The sequence below is a fragment of the Eretmochelys imbricata genome, chromosome 3 (genome assembly GCF_965152235.1).
Source record: "Eretmochelys imbricata isolate rEreImb1 chromosome 3, rEreImb1.hap1, whole genome shotgun sequence".
NCBI lineage: Eukaryota > Metazoa > Chordata > Testudines > Cheloniidae > Eretmochelys > Eretmochelys imbricata.
The window spans coordinates 172,686,836-172,710,546 of NC_135574.1; the positions used below are offsets into that span (position 1 = coordinate 172,686,836).

The window sequence follows — 23,711 nt, forward strand, 5'->3', positions numbered from 1 at the left end:
CAGGGTTGTGCAGGGGGTGGGGCATCGGTGGAGGGTTGAGTGTAGGAAGCTCAGGGGGTGGTCTGGGTGCAGGGGTGGGGGTCCAGAGGCAGGGGCTCTAGGTGCCGAGTGCCCCACTCCTCCAGCACCTAGATGCAGGGGTTGAGGTGCAGTGGGGTGGGGTTCGAGTATGGAGGGATAGGGGGGTTCTGAATGTACCCGGTGTGGCTTGGCAGCTGTGTCTGGGTAATGGAGGTCCGGATGCACAGGAGTTGGGTGGATAGGGGAGCAGCTCTCAGTACAGTGACCCTGATCCACACAGTTGAGAAGCGATGGGGGCAGGAAGCAGGGGAGGATGCTGAGATTCCTGGGTGAGGTTTCTGGGGGTGAGTCTGACAAAACCCCAGACACTCCTTACGGGGGAAAAGGCCTGTTCTCTCCTGCCACAGCCCAGCCGGGACTAGAAGCTGATACCAGCTCAGGGTAGGAGCCACTGGCTTTGGTGTCCCCAGCCTCGGGGTGATTTATCTCTGCCAGCTGCTCCGGGTGCCTGAAATAATGTATCTGCTCTGCTAGGGAGTGGTGCATGACTGCTCTTGCAGCTTCCCTTTGCTTCCGTGTCAGAAAGTCATTTTTCTGTGGGAAAGCAAAGAAATCTGCGGGGGCCATGAATTCTGCGCACACGCAGTGGCACAGAATTCCCCCAGAAGTATCTGTTCTATGCCTTTTTGTTCTGTCAGAAGCTCACTTTTGTGCTAGAAATAAGCCAGACTTCAACCATTCTTCTTCATCAGTTAATTAACATAGCAGGTGTAGTTTCATTTAAAAAAACAAACAAACCAAAAAACAGCAGACAGAAATACAGTCCTACTTTTTAGCTCCTGAAATCTGGTCATATAACACATTCATGCAAAGGTTTTATTGAACACACCATGTTAATTAGTAAAAGTCTAACTCCGTTGCATTGGTAATCAGTATTATAACTCAAAAAGTGTTGCATCCAACATAGTGGAATTCTATGTTGCTCTTCATCTTGTCAGATAAAGAGGAACGGATCACAGCACTAAAAAATTAATGGTAACTTAGGTACAAGTAATCATGACTTGATCACATTTATAATGTGCAAGAAAGTCCAGACCAATAATATATACATAGAGCTTTAAAAGGGCCAATTTCACAAAGCCAGAAACAATCATGAGCCAAATCAGCCAGGAGAACTTAATCCGAAAAATGTGAAAGATAATTGGGAATTGTTTAAGAACACATTCCTATGTGCCCCAAAAGCTATAGTCAAGAAAGGCTACATTAATTAAAAAAACAACCTGGTTTAGAGGGAAAGAGAAGGTAGCTATAAAAATTGTAAAAACAAATGGAAGAAAGGGGAAGTTGATAGTAATGAATATAAATCAGAAGCTAGGACTTGAGGAAAATTGATACGAGAAGCAAAGGGATGTATGGAAAAAAATCTATGGCCGGCATAGTTAAGGACAATAAGGAGTTTTTTAAGTATACTAGGAATAAAAAGAATCCTAACAAAGGTATTGGTCCATTACTAAATGGAAATGGTAGAATTATAAATAATAATGGAAAAAAGGCAAAAGTGTTCAATAAATATTTTTGTTCTGTATTTGGGAAAAGACAGATTATGTAGTTATGTAGATTATGTAGTTAAAAGAACTGGCTGAGGTCACTGGGCCATTAATGCTGCTTTTCAATAAGTCTTTGAACACTGGGGAAGTCCTAGAAGACTGGAAGAAAGCTAATGGTGTGCCAGTATGTAGAAGCCCGTGTCCATCCTTCCCCATCAGGCCCAGGGGGAGATCATTGCTTCCACATTTCTATAAGGCAGCCTTAAAGGGGAATTAGCAGCCTAGGGGCTCAGGCCCTCAGGCAGGGTGGAGTGCCAAGCAGTCTAACACCTGATGTCCTGACTCAGGCAGATGACAGACAAATGCAGACCTCTTGGCCCAAGGTGGGTAGTCAGTCACCCCAGGGGTGGGATGGCCATAGGAGGGTAGGAGGACTCAGGCCCACTCTACTTCGCTAGGTCCCACCCCAGGGCCCTGTCAGTGGCAGAGGGCTCCACAACCAGACTACTGTCTGGTTTCCTTGGGCTACTTCCTACAAACCCCTCACCATATACCTTTATCTCGTGGGGTTCCTCCATCTTCCCAGGGTACATTGCCAGCGCCAATCAAAGTAGCTCTTCAGCATCCTTATCGGTTGGCAGTCCCTTGGAGTCCTCGGTGCTCCAGAGATCCCTCTTGGCTGCAGGCCCCAGCAGTGGGCAGGAAGCATCTGTCTCCTTTGCAGGCTCCAGCCCCACTGAGCTGCAGGGCCCGCCTTTTAAACTTCCTGTCCCACCTCTCTGCTTCCGACAGGGTAGGAATGGCTTATCTGGCTCTGCCCCCAGGGACTGGGTTGTGGTTCCTCCCCGTCAGGCCCAGAGGGAGGCCATGCCCCTTTGCTATACAATATTTTAAAGGGTAAATGGGATGCCCAATAATTATAAGCCTGTCAGTCTGATATCGACCCTGGGCAAGATAATGGAGTGACTGATATGGGACTCAATTAATAAAGAATTAAAGGAGGGTAATATAATTAATGCCAATCAACAAGGGTTTATGGAAAATAGATCCTGTCAAACTAACTTGATGATTTTTTTTTTTGGATGAGATTACAAATTTGGTTTGTTTTTTTGGATGAGATTACAGGTTTGATAAAGGTAACAGTGATGATGTAGTATACTTAGACTTATGTAAGGCATGTGACTTGATACCTCATGACATTTTGTTTAAAAAACTAGAAAGATATAAAATTAATATGGCACACCTTAAATGGATAACAAACTGACTAACTGGTGGATCTCAAAATGTAATTGTAAATGGGAAATCATTGTTGATCAGGTGTGTTTCCAGTGGGGTCCTGCAGGGATCAGTTTTTGATCCCTACACTATTAAACATTTTTATTAGTGACCTGGAAAAAGACACAAAATCATCCCTGATAAAGTTTGCAGATCACATAAAAATTGGGGAAGTGGTAAATAATGAAGAGGAACGTTCACTTATACAGAGTGATCTGGGTCACTTGGAAGCTGGGCACAAGCAAACAATGTATGTTTCAATACAGCTAAAGGTACACATCTAAGAATAAAGCATGTAGGCCATACTTATGGGATTGGGGCTCTATCCTGGGAAGCAGTAAATTTGAAAAAGATTTGGGGGTTATGGTGGATAATCATCTGAACATGGGCTGCCAGTGTGATGCTGTGGCTAAAAGACCTAATGCGATCTTTAGATGCCTGAAGAGGGCAATCTTGAGTAAGAGTAGAGAGACTATTTTACCTCTCTGTACTTGGCACTGGTGTGACCACCGCTGTAATAATATATTGAGTTCTGGTGTCCATGATTCAAGAAGGATGTTCATAAATTGTGGAAGGTTCAGAAAAGAGGCAAGAGAATGAATGATTAAAAGGATTAGAAAACATGCCTTACAGTAATGGACTCAGGAAACTCAGTTTATTTAGCTTAACAAAGAGAAGGCTAAGGGGTGACTTGATCAGTCTATAAGTATTTATATGTGGAACAAATATTTAATAATAGGCTCTTCAATCTAGCAGAGAAAGGAATGATACAGTCCAATGGCTGAAAGTTGAAGCTAGACAAATTCAGTCTGGAAATAAGGCGTCCCTTTTTAACAGTGAGAGTAATTAACCATTGGAACAATTTACCAAGGGTTGTGGTGGATTCTCCATCACCAACAATTTTTAAAGCAAGATTGAATCTTTTTCTAAAAGATATGCTCTAAGAATTATTTTGGAGACATTTCATGGCCTGTGTTATATGGGAGGCCAGACTAAATTTTCACAATCACCCCTTCTGGAATTTGTGAAACTATATAGGCCCTGGGATCCTGATAAAACTTATGTCCACGTTTAATTTTATTCATTTTTGTAGTCTCTATGACTCCAGTGGGATATAAATTTAAGCATGTAAATAAGAGTTTGGAGAATCAGGGTCTTAGACTGGATACTGGAGTTCATAACATCGATCCACTGTCTCTTATGCTTACTCAATGGCTTCTCCTCTCTCTCCCCACTTTTTTCTTGATAACTATTTGTTGTAAATGTAAATAAGTCAGAACCTGCCTTTTTATCTTTGTAAGTGAATTGAAGCATATATGTAAGTGTTTCACTATTACTGCGGAGAAGCATGGCATTGTGCAACATGTAATCTTCTATAAGCATTAAGAATAGATAAATGGGTTTTGCAGATTTATAAAAAAAATGGTTTCTGAAATTCCAATGTGTGATTACAAATAGGGAAGAAACTTTACAAGTGCTAGGACCTTTTTAAAATTAGACTGACCTAACTTGGAATCTGAATCCGAATAGTGCAGAAACATGCCGTTTTACTGTGTTATTTAATGCATTCTTTTTACTTCCATCTCAGTTATGATTTACACATATTCACTGGAAACCAATCATTAGATTAACTTGTTATTAGCAATTAACAACAGTTAAACAGTTTAATACAGTTGGCCAGACTGATCACTAATGTATTGTCTGATTTTAGGTATCCTGTTGGTATTACTGTGTTTGTCATATCCAGCAATTTATTATAATTATATTAATAGCAGTGTAGCTACATTCTGATAGAAAGTAGGCACTTAACTTTCTAGTAATCAGACTACAAATGACTGCATAAGTTTACAGTTTTCAGATGCATTCTTTTAATCATTCCAATAATAAAGCATTACATTATATACAATTATATAACTTTTATGCTTTAATGACATTACAATAGTCTTCTTCATTGTTTTTAATTTCCAGGGAAAGACTACTATTATATTGAGGTGTCTTGACAGGTATGTGTTAAATTTTGAAAAGTATTTTGCATCTCTGGGAGTAATATCAACAATATTTTTTTCGTCGTCTTACAGAGAATATTATGTTCCAGTAAAACAAAATCATTGTGTAAAATTATGGATGGCAAGTAGATTAAATTTTCTCGCTAATGACCTGATGCATGATTTGTGAAGGGTTAATGATATCTAAATATCTATAACGTGTTAGTAAAACATTTTGGCATTTGGAGCCAGATTTCTAGAGTGCTGTCACTGGTAGTTTGAGTGCTCAGTCACAGTATGCGTGTGCACAGTTTTGAAAATTTGGTCCTCTGTGTCCTTTTGATATCCATTAAGGAACTGTCTGTCTGTCTTGAGTTGTTCTCTTTATGTTCCTGTTTTCCCAATATAAATTCTCTACTGTTTGGTTAATAAATTGAGTTGAGGTAATGGTAAAAGTTATTGTATGTGAATTAAATTCAGAAGATCTTGAAAGAATATACGCAGGTGACATATACTGTATCTTCATTGGATAGGGATGAAATTCCAAAACCAACGTTAGCCTTGGAATATACTTTTGGAAGAAGAGCAAAAGGTCATAACAGAGTGAGTACATGGCAAAAGTACTATAATATATTTGTTGTATCACTCATTCGTTAGTAAAACCTAAGTAGTGACTTTCTCTTTTAACTCAACAATCATCTGCGAGACAGAAAGTATTTCAGTTTGAATTTTATTCAATTTACTTCCATTTTCAGAATACTTGGCTAGCTTTCATTTTGCATGTAGATGTGGATCAATATGAAAATTGAAATGTGGATAAGGAACTGGTTAAAGGGGAGACTACAACGGGTCACACAGAAAGGTGAACTATCAGGCTGGAAGGAGGTTACTAGTGTAGTTCCTCAGGGATTGGTTTTGGGACCAATCTTATTTAATCTTTTTATTACTGACCGTGGCACAAAAAGTGGGAATGTGCTAATAAAGTTTGCAGATGACACAAAGCTGGGAGGTATTGCCAATACAGAGAAGGACCGGGATATCATACAGGAAGATCTGGATGACCTTTTAAACTGGAGTAATAGTAATAGGCTGAAATGTAATAGTGAAAAGTGCAAGGTCATGCATTTAGGGATTGATAACAAGAATTTTTGTTATAACCTGGGGACGCATCATTTGGAGGTAACAGAGGAGGAGAAGGACCTCGGAGTATTGGTTAATCACAGGATGACTATGAGCTGCCAATGTGATATGGCTGTGAAAAAAATTAATTCAGTCTTGGGATGCATCAGGCAAGGTATTTCCAGTAGAGATAAGGAGGTGTTAGTACCATTATACAAAGCACTGGTGAGACCTCATCTGGAATATTGTGTGCAGTTCTGGTCTCCCATGTTTAAGAAAGATGAATTCAAACTGGAACAGGTACAGAGAAGGGCTACTAGGATGATCCGAGGAAGGGAAAACCTGTCTTATGAAAGTAGACTCAAGGAGCTTGGCTTGTTTTAGCCTAACCAAAAGAAGGCTGAGGGGAGATATGATTGCTCTCTATAAATATATCAGAGGGATAAATACCATGGAGGGCGAAGAATTATTTAAGCTCAGTACCAATGTGGACACAAGAACAAATGGATATAAAGTGGCCATTAGGAAGTTTAGACTTGAAATTAGATGCAGGTTTCTAACCATCAGAGGAGTGAAGTTCTGGAACAGCCTTCCAAGGGAAGCAGTGGGGGCAAAAGACCTATCTGGCTTCAAGACTAAGCTTGATAAGTTTATGGAAGGGATAATATGATGGGATAGCCTAATTTTGGCAAGTGATCTTCAACTATTAGCAGTAGATATGCCCAATGGCCTGTGATGGGATGTTAGATGGGGTGGGATCTGAGTTACGACAGAGAATTCTTTCCTGGGTGTCTGGCTGGTGAGTCTTGCCCACATGCTTAGGGTTTAGCTGATCGCCATATTTGGGGTCGGGAAGGAATTTTCCTCCAGGGCAGATTGGCAGAGGCCCTGGGGGTTTTTCACCTTCCTCTGCAGTATGGGGCACGGGTCACTTGCAGGAGGATTCTCTGCTCCTTGAAGTCCTCAAATTTAACAAAAAACAAAACAAAACAAACACCTCCAACAACAACTTTGTCCTCATGGTTCTAAAGGTAATCTTAAAAATATGAACTGAATTTAAACCAATGTAGTGGTATCTGACTATGGTCAGCCTGCAGCCATAACCAGGGGGGAAGTATGAACTGTTCTATCAGTCTTGGTGGGTGTCAACGCTGAAATCTAATGATAGTTCAAGTATCAAGGATGTTAACTATTTCATGCTGATTGTTTTAGTAGAAACACTGAGCTAATGTGCTTGTCCTTTATTGCATGACAGATTGACAGATAGTGGGACAATGGGGTAGCTAGTTGCTGTTGTGTTGTGGCCAATGTACCCTCTAATTTTTTCCGTCCATGTGTGGAATACATTTTGTTATGTGCACCAAGGTAATGTGCAGATGTGTGCCACCAGTAGAAACAAAAAGCCTAGATATAATATATATTTTTAAAAAGTTACCATAGGGTTAATTACTCCAGCCAGGACAGGTTAGGCATTTTAGAACTCACTGCTCAAAGAATTAAATTTAAGTGTAAGAGAAATAAAAATTATGAAATGCATAGACCAGTCAAAAACTAAAATAACACACTTTGAAAGAATAAAATTTACAGAGAATATATGTGCATTGCAGGAAGTTCCAAGAAATAACAACAACAACATTAATACAAGTATGTTTTGGGAGGTGAGTGTGAAAGACTGTATGTGTGTGACACACAGAGACTGTGAGTGTGTGTGTGTGAGAGAGAGAGAGAGAGAGACTGTCTCTGTGTGTGTGCTGGCTGCTGGGGAAGTCTCTAAGAGACACTGCACTGTCTCTTTAACGCACTCACTCAACCCCAGAAGGCTCATTCAGACCACAGCAGCTCTCCTGCTCCTGAGCTCTATCCCCACTCCCCTGCTCTGCGTAGATGGGATACATAGGGGGAGGGAGACACCCTGACATCAGAGCACACACACCCCGTTCTGCACAGCCAGTGAGGGGCGGGGCACCTGAACACACGCTGCCGGATGTGCATGGCTCTGCTAACCAAGTGCGTAGCACTTGAATAACTCCTGGGCGGCTGCCCGACTGTGCAGCTTAGAGGGAACACAGGTCATGGGGGTGGGGACTAAGGAATTCAGGACCCTCTTTGAAATGTTAAGGCACCTTATAGACTTGATTCTCCATTGAAGTGTATTTTTAGTTATTTTCACCATACAAAGTGGGTTTAAATCACTCCTATAGTGTTTTAAAGTCATTTTATACTTACTTGAGACTGGTGTAAATGAATGTGCATGGTACAAGGGCAACAGAGAATCAGGTTTTATGTGCTTAAAAGTCCTATGTGCTTCTAACCATTCAATTTCCTCCTCACACAGGTGTACACATCTCCTCCTATTCACCACCTAAGGTGTTCAGCTGTCTTTGATCCTTCCATGCCACTCTGGTCTTTATGTGCTTAAAGTAGTAGGGAGGGGAGGGAGAAGAAAACTGGGCATGGCAGTGAGGAAAGAAGGTTTTGGTTGGGGGGGCAGGATATCTATGCTGCATAAATAGGGACTTGTCTATATGGGAAGTTAGTACGGAATAAGCTAGGGTGTGAATTTAAAGTGAAGTAGCTACTCCACACTAACTCGCTCGATAGACAAGCCCTAAGAGATTGGGGCCACATAATTAACTTCTAATTTGCCACGTCACTTATGGGACACACCTCATGTGCTATGCTGTGCTCTTGTACTGTACTCATTGCACATAAGGGACCTGTCTGTTGCCATTGTTACAACAATTGGGAACTTCTGATGGTGTTACATGGAAATATAAATTTCTAATGCTAAGAAACTGTTTTGCAGCCAAAAGACATTGCACATTTTTGGGAACTAGGTGGTGGAACCTCATTATTGGACTTGATTCATATACCAATAACTAATGACAACATAAGGTAAGTGGTAAAGAACCTTACAATGTTAGAGTTAATTTTGCTTAAATGAAAACTGAGATTAAATCTCTGGCCATTTTGTTGTGGAGAAATCTTCCAAAATGTAAACTGTTTACTAGGTTTGAAAGTTTTTATCAGAGTGGTTTTTCCTAAAAATCTGTTGTGCCGCTGTAGCGCTTCTGTATAGACACTACCTTTGCTGACAGGTGGGGATCTCCCATTGGTGTAGGTAATCCACTCACCCAGGAGTCAGTAGCTAGGTTGACCTAGCGCTGTCTACACCAGGGGTTAGGTCAGCTTAACTACACTGCTCAGGGGTTGACTTAACTTTTTAGTGTAGACTAGGCCTAAGAGAACAGCATGTTAGAGTGGGAGAGAAAGGTGTACCTCACTGAGGGAGGAGAGAGAAATCAATCATGGGGAGAGAAAAACAGGACCTTAATGAAGGAGAAGATGCAGTAGTGTAGACCTCATAGAGCTAAGGAAGAGGAAGAGGAAAAAAGATATGAGGTCCCTGTGCAGCTTGAAAGAGGATGAGAGATGAAGTTTCTGAGAGAGGCAGGGGACAGATACTGGAATACAGGGCAGAGCAGAGGGAAAATAATGGGGGGGAAATGGATCAGAAAAAATGGACTAAGGGCAGCAAGAAGAGGCAATGTAGAGTGGAAGAGAATAAATGACTGAGGAGAAAACAGAGATAGCTTTTCATATAAAGAACAAGAGAAGAGTAAAGAGACAGGATTATAAAAGAGAAAACAATAGGAGAAAAAAGAAAGGGGAATAGAATGATTTGGAGATGGAAAGAGAAAAATGATTAAATGAAAGAAGGGAAAACAGCAATAAAAGACTTTTTGGGTTAGTAAGTTTTATTTAGTGTTTTTATGTTCTGATATTTTATTGCTTTATTCCATTGGCAGATGTCCCATATCTTCAGTTTTTGTAGAAAGCAATGGGATGGGTTGGTATTTGAGCACTTATTGTCTGTATATTATTGTACTGGCTACTCTGAATTCTGTCATTGCATAATGAGAAAAAATATTTTAAAAATACTGCTGTGGCCGCTGGGAGCCTAGTTGCTCCTGAAGACCTTTGGCTACTTTGGAGAATTATCATTTGAATTTTTTTCAAACATTGCCCTCAATGCATGGACTCCAGCATTAACTGCTGAACTCCACTTCTTCTGGAATGGAGGAGGCTGGTAGCCCCCTGAAGATCCTCTTCCCCTGTCTTTACGGTAAATGAATCTTTTAATTTGGATGACCCAAGGCCTAAAGAATCTTCTCTCTGCCCCTCCTAAGCCTGGCCCTGTCAATAAGACAACATTACAATGCACCAGTGCAGTTGTCATAGTTTGCAAAGACAATATTTTCATTTTGTTTCATCACCAGCACAAATACTTTTTCAGTGGTTTTTGTGTCCACCTGTAATAAAGAAGCTTGTTTATTTTAACCTACCTTAAACTAGATCTAGTTTAGCCAAGACACTTTCCATTAGATTTTTCATAGCATTACTTGGTGAAATTAGAGATTTATCTTGCTCTGTAGCTCCTCTGATTTCCTTCCAATCTGGAATCCACATAGTTAAACATGGTGTTCCTATAGAGCAGGGGTGGCCTACCTGTGGCTCCGGAGCCACATGCGGCTCTTCAGAAGTTAATCTCCGGCACTTTGCACAGGCACCGACTCCAGGGCTAGAGCTACAGGCACCAAATTTCCAGTGTGCCGGGGGGTGCTCACTGCTCAACCCCTGGCTCTGCCACAGGCCCTGCCCCCCTTCACCCCTTCCCTCCCCCTTTCCCTGAGCCTACTGTGCCGTCGTTGCTTCCCCCTCCCCCCCAGAGTCTCCTGCATGCCACGAAACAGTTGATCCGGAGGTGCGGGGAGGGAGGGGGAGGCACTGATTGGCAGGGCTGCTGGTGGGTGGGATGCGCAGAAAGGGAGGGGGAGGCACTGATTGGCAGGGCTGCCAGTGGGTGGGAGGCGCAGGGAGGGGGAGCGGATGGGGGACTGCTGACATATTACTGTGGTTCTTTGGCAATGTACATTGGTAAATTCTGGCTCCTTCTCAGGCTCAGGTTGGCCACCCCTGCTATAGAGCCTGGTTAAAACCAGCAGTCAGTCCTCTGCTATTAGTGGCATTCTGTTTCAGACACGTGTTTCCAGTGTTCTGTGTTTCACTGGATTTTAATAATCTCTTCCTCTCAGGGCCGACCTTCAACCAATGCAACCTTTTAGTATGTATAGGGTTCCATTCTTCCAAGGATCATTAACCTCACATCTCCTGGTCTACCACCCAGAGCATCATCCTCAGTTTGTCATCTGAGGTCCCTTCTAACTGGCACAAGCCATGGCACAGAATAAATCTCCTTACTACCTTCTTCTACTTCCTGGTTGGAAGGTTGCACTTTGGTTACTCTTCTGATTTTCTGGGACATGCAGGTGATCACTAAAAGTCAGGAACCTTCATAAGCAGGAGTTTGATATAAATTAAAGAGGGATTTCAGATAGGCAAGAGATGACTGGGGTGAATGAAGAGATTATGTTGAAATGCCTTGTCATACAACAGGCAGGAGCAAAATGCGTCACTGACACTTGCAGGTACTACTTGTCTTCAAACAAAATTTCCAGAAATAAAGTTCAACAATAAAGCACCCACAAATAAGTGGTGAGGAGTGGAAAAATCAAAGGTTCAGAAATTCAGCTACAAAGACAATTTAAACGTTTCAGCAGAGTTCAGAGTATGCTTAAGGGCCATCGCTTGTTCTGCAACCTTTAATATAAGCTTCCTCTCTGGTTGTTTTTTTCACATTTGTTTTCAGCAATTTTACTGGGAAAAATGTTGTTTATGAAAAATGTAATGGTCTTATGTACCAATGATGAAACTGAGTAAGAACTCTTCTGTTCCCTTCTCCCCCCACTCCCTTTTTATAGGACTTTTGCTATAATTCTTGTTTTGGACCTTTCCAAACCTAATGAACTGTGGCCAACCATGGACAGTCTCCTACAGGTCACCAGGAACCATGTGGATAAAATTATAACTAAACTGGGAAAGACAAATCCTAAAGTAGCTACTGAAATTAAACAGAGGATGTGGAACAATATGCCGAAGGATCACCCAGTAAGAATCTTCTAGTATTTTCTGCCGATGTCATCGGCCTTTATATAGTTAAGGATAATACTTGTGAAAATCATAAATAACTCTTTTATATTTTTATGCATGACTGAATATCCATTTTATGTAGATGAACCTGTTCACTGGAAAATTATAGCAATTTTAATAAAAATTCAGTAAGAGCAGAAACAAGGAAAGACAGTTTCTTATATCTTCTTCATAGACATCTAATGTGATTGTTATGGCATGTTACACCAATCACAAGAAACAGAGTTTTAGAGAAGCAGTTTGATATTGATTTTATTATCTTTTTTTAAAATGAAGATGAAAACTAGAATGTACAGAAGAAGTCATCTGGCAAGAGACTAGATGAAGGTACAAATTTAAGCAGAGTATAGTTATAACAGCCTTCAACACAACTATATACTTTGCATTTATTCAAGTGTCTATCACAAACTCAGTGTCTTTTGATAATCTGACAACTAATTAAATTATAAAGTTTCAGAGATGTTAACACCAGACCCTTAAATGCAATTGCTAATGTAATCTCTTGAAGAAGCTAAAATAGATTGTGGGAAATACAGCCGAAAACGTGTATGTGTATACAACGTGCATTCAAGTTGTACAAATGTTATGTGTATGCAATTCCTAAACAAATATTCTACAGTTCAGACTCTGAATATAAATTCTGCTACAGTAATTTATGTAACACAATATGATAAAGAAAATGCTAATAAGGCTCCAAAAAGTGAAAAGCAAAGATATATTAAGTAAGAAAGCAAATGCATACAATGCTTAGCAGCTTTGTTTACAGTGTATGGTCCCAGTACTGTAGCCCTTACTCATGTGAGCAATCCCATTCACCTCAATGTATGTAAAGGTTTGCAGGATTAGATTCAATAATATGACTTTCTTAAGGACTTCCAAGGTTGATATTCAACTTTTTTAGAAAAGGTAGTTTCTGAAAATAACATATTGCATTTAAAATGCAGCTGGCTACAACCCATGATCACAAACATACTGATGCCCCAGTTGCCAGCGATGTTAGAATGCAGGTTTTTTCAACACCTTAAAAGCACAGACTCGTCCTTTAGCTCAAATGGTAATAACTGCATCAGTTGTCAGTAAGAAACAGGCTTTTTATCCTTGTGGAGGCCGGCCTCTAAAGGGGACATGATCACACATGCTAAACTAGTGTATTAATTCAACCCCTGAATACAGAAAGTAGGGCAAACATCTTACTAATCACTTCACATACAACTATTATTTTTCAAATGTATATCAACTCAATTCAAAAGCAGACTTGTTTGTGAGGTAAACAAGGTTTGTCTCCTAGAATGGAGGAAGCACAGGGCAGATTAGAGATTGGGTTCATATAGGGTTTCTACTGGGGGAATGATCATGGGCATTTCACTGGAAGGAACAGGATTGAACAAGGAGTTTTAGAGTGGGAATGGGAGAGCATGAATGCATCGGGAGAATCTCTTAAAAATAAAAAGGCTGAGGGGTATGCATTAAGTACTTTCTTGGTGGCAGTGAGGAAAATCAGACAAGTAGAGTTCAAGAGCACTAGTCCCTGTATGTAATTTGTTGTCCTGAATTAATTTTTAGTTTCTCTTCTAATTAAGGAAACTGTAATGCTTCCCCAACCCCTGGGGTCCACACATCAAATTTTAAGTAAATGTAAAGCCTAGCGAAATGTGTTGGCTTGACAAAGCTAATGAACGAAGTACCCTCTATTTTCCCCCACAAAGTACTGGATAGGCAACAGTTCAAGTTTTCCCCTAATACACTGATACTTTGCCTTAACCCTTAGTTGGAGGAACCTTCACTAAAGCAGAGAAGTTAGTTCACTCTTTAGGATCATTTTTTCCTTATTCAGTAAGTTGGAAAGGCCAAGAAGGTTGCCATGCCAGTTTCAGCCAGCTGTGATGGAAACTAGAAACTGACCATCTCATTTAACATAGATCACTGAAGTTTTGTCAGATGGTAATAGCTTTAAGTAACTACCAACCTGGACCTGATGTAAGCCAATTACCTACAGGTATAAAACTACTTAGCCTGTTACTCATCCCCTGAGCCGTCTACTTAATCCTATTTTATTGAGCACATAGTACTTGCATGTTAATAATTTTCTGTACAAATGTCAAATAAATAATATATGCACCTCTTAGCTAGGTTTCTGTTTATATTACAGATTTTTAAATTTCACATTTTTAAATCTCAAGTTTTTTCAAAAAGTATACTGTACATCATACACTTGACCTTCATCAGGATCCTAGATAAGCCCTTCTGTTAGCTTCAGTGAATCATAAAAGGTTACGGCTGGAAGAGACCTCAGGAGGTCATCTAGTCCAAGCCCCTGCTCAAAGCAGGACCAATCCCCACCTAATCATCCCAGCCAGGGCTTTGTCAAGCCTGACCTTAAAAACATCTAAGGAAGGGGATTCCACCACCTCCCATTCAAGTGCTTCACCACCCTCATAGTGAAAAAGTTTTTCCTAATATACAACCTAAACCTCCCCCACTGCAACTTGAGACCATTACTCCTTGTTCTGTCATCTGCCACCACTGAAAACAGTCTAGATCCATCCTCTCTTTGGAACCCCCCTTCAGGTAGTTGAAGGCTGCTATCAAATCCCCACTCACTCTTCTCTTCTGCAGACTAAATAAGCCCAGTTCCCTCAGCCTCTCCTCATAAGTCATGTGCCCCAGCCCCTGATCATTTTCGTTGCCCTTCGCTGGGTCTCTCTCCAGTTTGTCCACATTCTTTCTATAGTGGGGGTCCCAAAACTGCATGCAATACTCCAGATGTGGCCTCAACAGTGCCGAACAGAGGGGAATAATCACTTTCCTCGATCTGCTGGCAATGCTCCTACTAATGCAGCCCAATATGCCGTTAGCCTTCTTGGCAACGAGGGCAACAGTTGACTCATATCCAGCTTCTCGTCCACGGTAATCCCCAGGTCCTTCTCTGCAGAACTGCTGCTTAGCCAGTTGGTCCTCAGCCTGTACCAGTGCCTGGGATTCTTCTGTCCTAAGTGCAGGACTCTGCACTTGTCTTTGTTCATAGAATATCAGGGTTGGAAGGGACCTTGGGAGGTCATCTAGTCCAACCCCCTGATCAAAGCAGGACCAATCCCCAATTTTTGCCCCAGATCCCTAAATGGCCCCCTCAAGGGTTGAACTCACAACCCTGGGTTTAGCAGGCCAATGCTCAAACCACTGAGCTATCCCTCCCCCTTATCAGATTTCTTTTGGCCCAATCCTCCAATTTGTCTAGGTTACTCTGGACCCTATTCCTACCCTCCAGCATATCTACCTCTCCCCCAGTTTAGTGTCATCCACGAACTTGCTGACAGTGCAATCCATCCCATCATCCAGATCATTAATGAAGATGTTGATCAAAACCAGCCCTGGACCAACTCCTGGGGCACTCCGCTTGATACCGGCTGCCAACTAGACATCGATCACTACCCGGTGAGCCCGGTGATCTAGCCAGCTTTCTATCCACCTTGTAGTCCATTCATCCAATCCATACTTCTTTAACTTGCTGTCAAGAATACTGTGGGAGACCATATCAAAAGCTTTGCTAAAGTTAACGTATATCACATCCACCACTTTCCCCATATCCACAGAGTCAGTTATCTCACCATAGAAGGCAATCAGGTTGGTCAGGCATGACTTGCCCTTGGTAAATCCATGTTGACTGTCCCTGATCACCTTCCTCTCCTCCAAGTGCTTCAAATGGATTCCTTGAGGTCCTGCTTCATGATTTTTCCAGGGACTGAGGTGAAGTTGACCGGTCTGTAGTTCCCCAGATTCTCCTTCCTTTTTTTTTTAAAAAAAATAGGCAAATATAGTGCCCTTTTCCAATCGTACGGGACCTCCCCCGATCACCAGGAGTTTTCAAAGATAATGGCCAATGGCTCTTCACTCAGATCAGCCAACTCCTTCAGCACCCTTGAATGCATTAGATTCGGCCCCTTGGACTGGTGCATGTCTAGCTTTTCTAAATAGTCCTTAACCTGTTCTTTCACCACTGAGGGCTGCTCACTTCCTCCCCATACTGTGCTGCCCAGTGCAGCAGTCTGGGAGCTGACCTTCTCAGTGAAGACCAAGGCAAAAAAAGCATTGAGTACTTCAGCTTTTTCCACATCATCTGTCACTAGGTTACCTTCCCCATTCATTAAGGGTCCCATGCTTTCCCTGACCACCTTCTTGTTGCTAACATACCTGGAGAAACCCTTCTTGTTACCCTTCACATCCCTTACTAGCAGCAACTCCAATTGTGCTTAGGCCTTCCTGATTACACCCCTGCATGCTTGAGTAATATTTTTATACTCCTCCCTAGTCATCTGTCCAAGTTTCCACTTCTTGTAAGCTTCCTTTTGTGTTAAGCTCACTGAAGATTTCTCTGTTAAGCCAAGCTCGTCGCCTGCCATATTTGCTATTCTTTCTGCACATCCAGATGGTTTGTTTCTATGCCCTCAGTAAGGCTTCTTTAAAATACTGCCAGCTCTCCTGGACTCCTCTCCCCCTCATATTAGCCTCCCAGGAGATCCTGCCTATCAGTTCCCTGAGGGAGTCAAGGTCTGCTTTTCTGAAGTCCAGGGTCTGTATTCTACTGCTCTCCTTTTTTCCTTTTGTCAGGATCCTGAACTCGACCATCTCATGGTTACTGTTGCCCAGGTTGCCACCCACTTCTACTTCTCCTACCAGTTCTTCCTGTTTGTGAGCAGCAGGTCAAGAGGAGCACAGACTCTAGCTGGTTCCTCCAGCACTTGCACCAGGAAGTTGTCCCCAACACTCTCCAAAAAATTCATTTCTTCCCTATTCAGCACTCTGCTTGGTATTGAGGGGGCCACATTAGTTATGGCTCCTTGATCCCATGCTGGCCCAGCCCTGGTGCTTCTCTAATTTATACTCTCTACCGTACTCCTTTCCTTCCTTCCATTTACATGCCCTCTGTGTTGGGTGGGAATGTCTGGTGCAGGAGCCATTTCCACCAGGTTTATGCCAGAAAGGAGTTCCCTTCCTCAAGAGGTGTTTTTTTCCCCCTCCTGGACATTTGTGGAGCGATTGCATTAGAAAATAATTATACTGCATAAACTTTTGTGTCTAAGATTTTGATGTCTTTTAAAAATCATTCTCATCCTGTTTTCTGGTGTTTAGCTGTTTTATTGTGCTTTTGTGACTTGTTTGAGGTTCTAAATATATTATGTTGTTTAACAGGATCATGAATTAATTGACCCTTTTCCAATCCCTCTGGTGATAATTGGAAGCAAATATGATATTTTTCATGTAAGTGATATTTTATATATATATATATATATTTTTTTCCATTTGGTTTTATTTATTTAGGTATAAAAATAATTAAGACATCTAGCCAAAGCTCTATGAGCCCTAACACATGATTAATAATGCAATAAAATTCCAGTAAAATGATCGTTAGAACAGGAACTCAGCCACCTACAGTAACTCCTTTTCATCCCTTCATCATTATGGGAAGCATACCCTCATCCTTCTCCAAAAACCTTTGCAAACACTTATCTTTTCTCGCATGCCTGGAAGATCGCCAGATTTGATCTGTTTCAGACAAAGGAGGGTAGCAAGTTCCAGAGTACTCCCAAAGAATGCCCTGTCTGACACAACCTCTTTTTTATAATAAGGGAAATCCAGCTTTGGTGTCCATGCTGACTGCAGTTGTGGCAGTATAGCAGAGGGAGAGAGACGATCCCTCTGGTAGGTTGGTCGCCGATTTGGGGAGCTGGGGCAGCCTAGGCAACAAAATGAGTTATGCTCTCTTCTTAATTCTGCAATTTTAGTTTTAAACAGTTGCTTACACAAAAAGAAAAGAAGGACTTGTGGCACCTTAGAGACTAACAAATTTATTTGAGCATAAGCTTTTGTGAACTACAGCTCACATCATCGGATGCATTCAGTGGAAAATACAGTGGGGAGATTTATATACGCAGAGAACATGAAACAATGGGTGTTACCATACACACTGTAAGGAGAGTGATCAGGTAAGGTGAGCTATTACCAGCCGGAGAGTGTGGGGGGGGGGAGGGACCTTTTGTAGTGATAATCAAGCTGGGCCATTTCCAGCAGTTGACAAGAACATCTGAGGAACAGCGGGGGGGAGGGACGTAAACGTGGGGAAATAGCTTTACTTTGTGTAATGACCCATCCATTCCCAGTCTTTATTCAAGCCTAAGTTAATTGTTTCCAGTTTGCAAATTAATTCCAATTCAGCAGTCTCTCATTGGAGTCTGTTTTTGAAGATTTTTTGTTGAAGAATTGCCACTTTTAGGTCTGTAATCAAGTAACCAAAGAGATTGAAGTGTTCTCTGAATGGTTTTTGAATGTTATAATTCTTGACATCTGATTTGTGTCCATTTATTCTTTTACATAGAGACTGTCCAGTGTACATAGCAGAGGGGCATTGCTGGCACATGATGGCATATATCATATTGGTAGATGTGCAGGTGGAGGATCCTCTGATAGTGTGGCTGATGTGATTAGACCCTGTGATGGTGTCTCCTGAGTAGATATGTGGACACAGTTGGCAACGGGCTTTGTTGCAAGGATAGGCTCCTGGGTTAGTGGTTCTGCTGTGTGGTGTGTGGTTGCTGGTGAGTATTTGCTTCCCGTTGGGGGGCTATCTGTAAGCAAGGACTGGCCTGTCTCCCAAGATCTGTGAGAGTGATATGTCATCCTTCAGGATAGGTTGTAGATCCTTGATGATGCGTTGGAGAGGTTTTAGTCGGGGGCTAAAGGTGATGGCTAGTGGCATTCTGTTATTTTCTTTGTTGGGCCTGTCCTGTAGTAGGTAACTTCCGGGTACTCTTCTGGCTCTGTCAATCTGTTTCTTCACTTCAGCAAGTCGGTATTGTAGTTGTAAGAATGCTTGATAGAGATCTTGTAGGTGTTGTCTCTGTCTGAGGGGTTGGAGCAAATGCAGTGGCTGGACTTTACGAAAACTAGACAAGCCATTTACAACACACACTTTGCTTCTCTACAAAAGAAAAAGGACACTAAACTATCTAAACTACTACATGCCACAAGGGGCCACAAGTGGTTCCCTTAACCCACCCAGCAATATTGTTAATCTATCCAACTATACTCTTAGCCCAGCAGAAGAATGTGTCCTATCTCGGGGCCTCTCCTTCTGCCCCTCCACCCCCACGAACATGATACAGTTCTGTGGTGACCTAGAATCCTATTTTCGACATCTCCGACTCAAGGAATATTTCCAACACACCTCTGAACAACATACTGGCACACAGAGACCTTCCTACCAACACTACAAAAAGAAGGATTCTGGGTGGACTCCTGAAGGTCGAAACAACAGACTGGACTTCTACATAGAGTGCTTCCGCCGTTGTGCACGGGCTGAAATTGTGGAAAAGCAGTATCACTTGCCCCATAACCTCAGCCATGCAGAACACAATGCGATCCACAGCCTCAGAAACAACTCTGACATCATAATCAAATAGGCTGACAAAGGAGGTGCTGTCGTCATCATGAATAGGTCGGAATATGAACAAGAGGCTGCTAGGCAGCTCTCCAACACCACTTTCTACAAGCCATTACCCTCTGAGCCCACTGAGGGCTACCAAAAGAAACTACACTATTTGCTCAAGAAACTCCCTGAAAAAGCACAAAAACAAATCCGCAGAGACACACCCCTGGAACCCTGACCTGGGGTATTCTATCGGCTACCCAAGATCCATAAACCTAGAAATCCTGGACACCACATCATCTCAGGCATTGGCACCCTGACAGCAGGATTGTCTGGCTATGTAGACTCCCTCCTCAGGCCCTACACTACCAGCACTCCCAGCTATCTTCGAGACACCACTGACTTCCTGAGGAAACTACAATCCATCGGTGATCTTCCTGAAAACACCATCCTAACCACTATGGATGTAGAAGCCCTCTACACCAAAATTCCACACAAAGATGGACTACAAGCCGTCAGGAACAGTATCCTCAATAATGTCACGGCAAACCTGGTAACTTTGTCCTCACCCATAACTATTTCACATTTGGGGACAATGTATACCTTCAAATCAGCGGCACTGCTATGGGTACCTGCATGGCCCCACAGTATGCCAACATTTTTATGGCTGACTTAGAACAACGCTTCCTCAGCTCTCTCCCCCTAATGCCCCCACTCTACTTGCACTACACTGATGACATCTTCATCTGGACCCATGGAAAAAAAGCCCTTGAGGAATTCCACGATGATTTCAACAATTTTCATCCCACCATCAACCTCAGCCTAGACCAGTCCACACAAGAGATCCACTTCCTGGACGCTACGGTGCTAATAAGCGATGGTCACATAAACACCACCCTATACTGGAAACATACTGACTGCTATGCCTACCTACATGCCTCCAGCTTTCATCCAGACCACACCACACGATCCATTGTCTACAGCCAAGCTCTACGATACAACCGCATTTGCTTCAACCCCTGAGACAGAGACAAACACCTCCCACTGTTCCTCAGATGTTATTGTCAACTGCTGGAAATGGCCCAGCTTGATTATCACTAGAAAAGGTCCCTCCCCCCCCCCCCCCCCCGCAACTCTCCTGCTGGTAATAGCTCACCTTACCTCATCACTCTCCTTACAGTGTGTATGGTAACACCCATTGTTTCATGTTCTCTGCGTATATAAATCTCCCCACTGTATTTTCCACTGAATGCATCCGATGATGTGAGCTGTAGCTCACGAAAGCTTATGCTCAAATAAATTTGTTAGTCTCTAAGGTGCCACAAGTCCTTCTTTTCTTTTTGCGGATACAGACTAACACGGCTGCTACTCTGAAACTTGCTTACGCAGTCATTTATCATCTGATTTAGAAAGGACAGGTAAGTGAGTGGTCACATCTTCTAATGCCTCTCTGTAAATTAACTGATAAGCAATGTCAAAGAGCATTGCAGTTGGTTCCCTCTGTTATTAAAAAAAAAAAATTCAAGAAATGCACCGTTCATTTTCATGAAGCAATTGATCCTCCTGGGCCTGGACTGACACATTGTGACAGCTTCCATACTGAGTCCTTTAGCTGGCAGTACAATATACTGCTGTGTGACCAACTATTTGAGCTTTTTAATTCTTACTAGCAGTGTACTATGCATTCTTTCATACCCAGGTTTTGCTTTATTAAAAAAAAATCATGATTTTCTTGACTCAGTAAATGATTCAGAACATAATAGACACAGGATGAAATCCCGGTCCCTTTGAAGTCCAGGATGTTACCCACAGTTTTTCCAAGAAAGGTCATTATATGATCTTGTACATATACTGAACAGGCACAGTTACTGATTAAAAGGGGGGTGTGTGTGTGTGTATTTGTATGCATATACCTTAATTGGTATGACTGGTGGAGTTTAGAGGGTATACAGCCATAGGTCCAAAGACAGTCAAATATTGTGACGTAAAAAGAGAAGATTACCTTATAGTACGGCAATGTTGTTACTTTTTAAATTTTAAAGCAGGAGAGAACAATGACTCATTGGAAATTGAATACACATCCCCAGTTAAGAGGCTCCTTCAGGCAATAATTAAGCTTGAGCCTGGAGTAACAGATTGCCTGTAATAGGAGTCCTCTATAGAAAAATAAAAATTGTAACTACTCTTTTAAGTCACAATAGATGGTTATTGAATTCTGTATTGAGAGATAATTATATTATACAACTTTTCACTTAAAAATAAAAAGTGATAGCTAAACGCCTTCATTGTAGCATAACCATCTAATGCAGTTTATATTAAAAAAAATAATATTCTCAGTGTAAAAATGTTTTTTTATATGTACTTCTTCAGGAGTTTGACTCTGAGATGAGGAAAATAATGTGCAAGACACTGAGATTTGTTTCGCATTATTACGGAGCATCACTAGTGGTTTGTATAGTCTTTTTTTGTTGGGGGAGGAGAGGAATGGGCACTATTTGTGAGATGAAACAATAACTAAAATAGATATATAAAACATTTAGATAAACATGATATGATTGGGACAAATCAGTAAGGCTCATGATGGCTTTCTCCATGAGTGAACCTGTTAATAGGGATGTTGGGGTCTGCAGAGGAAGTGTGGGGTATATCCAGTGAGTAAACCAGCTCTGAGAGTCCACCAGTCAGAATCCCTGCAGAGGACACACAGGGGCTATGCCCCGCATCACAGAACATGGTATAAACAACCCCCAACAACATAGGTGTCCTGCACCTTGCTGCAGTATTCCAAAAGAGGACGGCTTTCCCTATAGATTTTCTGTGCAAGGTCCTTTTACTGAAGCTTTATGTTAGGATGACACCATTTGTGCCTTCATATCTTGTCTCCTCTACCAGATATGTTAGAGTATTAAACTTCTTACACCCATAACTTTGGATCCTTTTAAGAGGTGATACAGATAAAAGGCATAGATCACTCTTCCATCAAGGGGATAATAACATTTTCTTAGCATAAATGGAAAACTTTATTTTGCTACTGGAATTGTTACAAATAAAATTCCTCATAGTGAATAAAATCACTCTGGTTAAAGGTAGTGAAAACCAAATTAACAAAATCTAGTTAATTTTGATGAGTTTCACTATTTTATTGTGCCATGTACTGTAGATACTCTGTGGTATTTATTAAGTAAATAGACTGGGCTACATGCTAGCTACTGCAGGAAAATTGGCTTAAATGAGTGTGCATACATGCTTCAAAAGTAATAGTCACAGTAGTTACAGCCCTATCTGAGAGACTAACAAATTTATTTGGGCAAAAGCTTTCATGGGCTAAAACCCACTTCATCAGATGCATGGAGTGGAACATACAGTAGGGAGGTATAAATACACAGCATATGAAAAGATGGGAGTTGCCTTACCAAGTGGGGGGTCCGTGCTAACGAGCCAATTCAATTAAGGTGGAAGTGGGCTATTCTCAACAGTTGACAAGAAGGGGTTGTGGGGGACCTAGGGCTTGATCCCATTGAAGCCAATGGCAAAATTTCCATTCACTTTGATACTGCAGGTCGAGAGCCACAGAGAGTGCCTCTCAGGCCCTGTCTACCTAAGAAAGTTGTGCTAGTTTAGCTTAAGATGTGATTTTAAATTGATGTAGTTAAACTGGTACAAAAAGCTAGTGGACACTCACTCTTATTTAATTTTACCAGTGACTTATTTTGGATTAACTTAAATTGATTCCTAATTGACTTAATGTATAATGAAATAAACTTGGTTTAAACTGATATAAAAATGTCAGTACAGCCCTTTGGATTGATTTAGCATCACACCTTAAGGTAGGGTAGTGCAAACTTTCTCATGTAGCCAAGGCTTGAGAGCTGTACTTTAGGTCCTCCACAAGTGAAGTTTCAGTGAAGAATGGGGGAGTTCTCAGAAGGGCCATCATAGTGGCAGCCATCCTCCACTGTGTACCAGAGCTAGAGGGTAGGTTTTTGTTCTGGTTTATGGTGTGTGCATATGTGCACTCCAAACCAGAATTTGACCCTTAGGATTAGATTTCACTAAATTTAGAAGAATGTTAAGGTGTCCTCTAAGCCTCTGTGTGGCCTATGTCAGTTAAAAACATTTGACCCCCCTGCACTGGTGTCTGGGGACCAAATCCTCATCCTACTGAAATACGTGGCAGAAGTTTCTTTTTCACATGCTTGCACATGTCCGTTCCACTGTAGGTTTGTGTGTACCTTGTGCAGTTGTCAGACAAGTTTTTTCCCTCAGTGGTACTCGCTGGGGTGGCCCCGGCAT

At 41.7% G+C, this 23,711-nt stretch overlaps 1 protein-coding gene across 2 annotated transcripts in view; it reads left to right on the forward strand.

The window, feature by feature from the left end:
* DYNC2LI1 (dynein cytoplasmic 2 light intermediate chain 1) overlaps positions 1 to 23,711 on the forward strand; it is a 111,176-nt gene that overhangs the window by 4,143 nt on the left and 83,322 nt on the right. Inside the window, exons 3-9 of one of the 2 annotated variants that reach the window (XM_077811968.1) lie at positions 4,812 to 4,846; positions 5,362 to 5,431; positions 8,754 to 8,842; positions 11,770 to 11,956; positions 15,284 to 15,430; positions 17,186 to 17,254; positions 21,789 to 21,866. In XM_077811968.1, coding sequence (XP_077668094.1) covers positions 4,812 to 4,846; positions 5,362 to 5,431; positions 8,754 to 8,842; positions 11,770 to 11,956; positions 15,284 to 15,430; positions 17,186 to 17,254; positions 21,789 to 21,866 — 675 coding nt within the window. The remainder of the gene's footprint in view (positions 1 to 4,811; positions 4,847 to 5,361; positions 5,432 to 8,753; positions 8,843 to 11,769; positions 11,957 to 15,283; positions 15,431 to 17,185; positions 17,255 to 21,788; positions 21,867 to 23,711) is intronic. The other variant, XM_077811969.1, reaches the window with a different exon arrangement.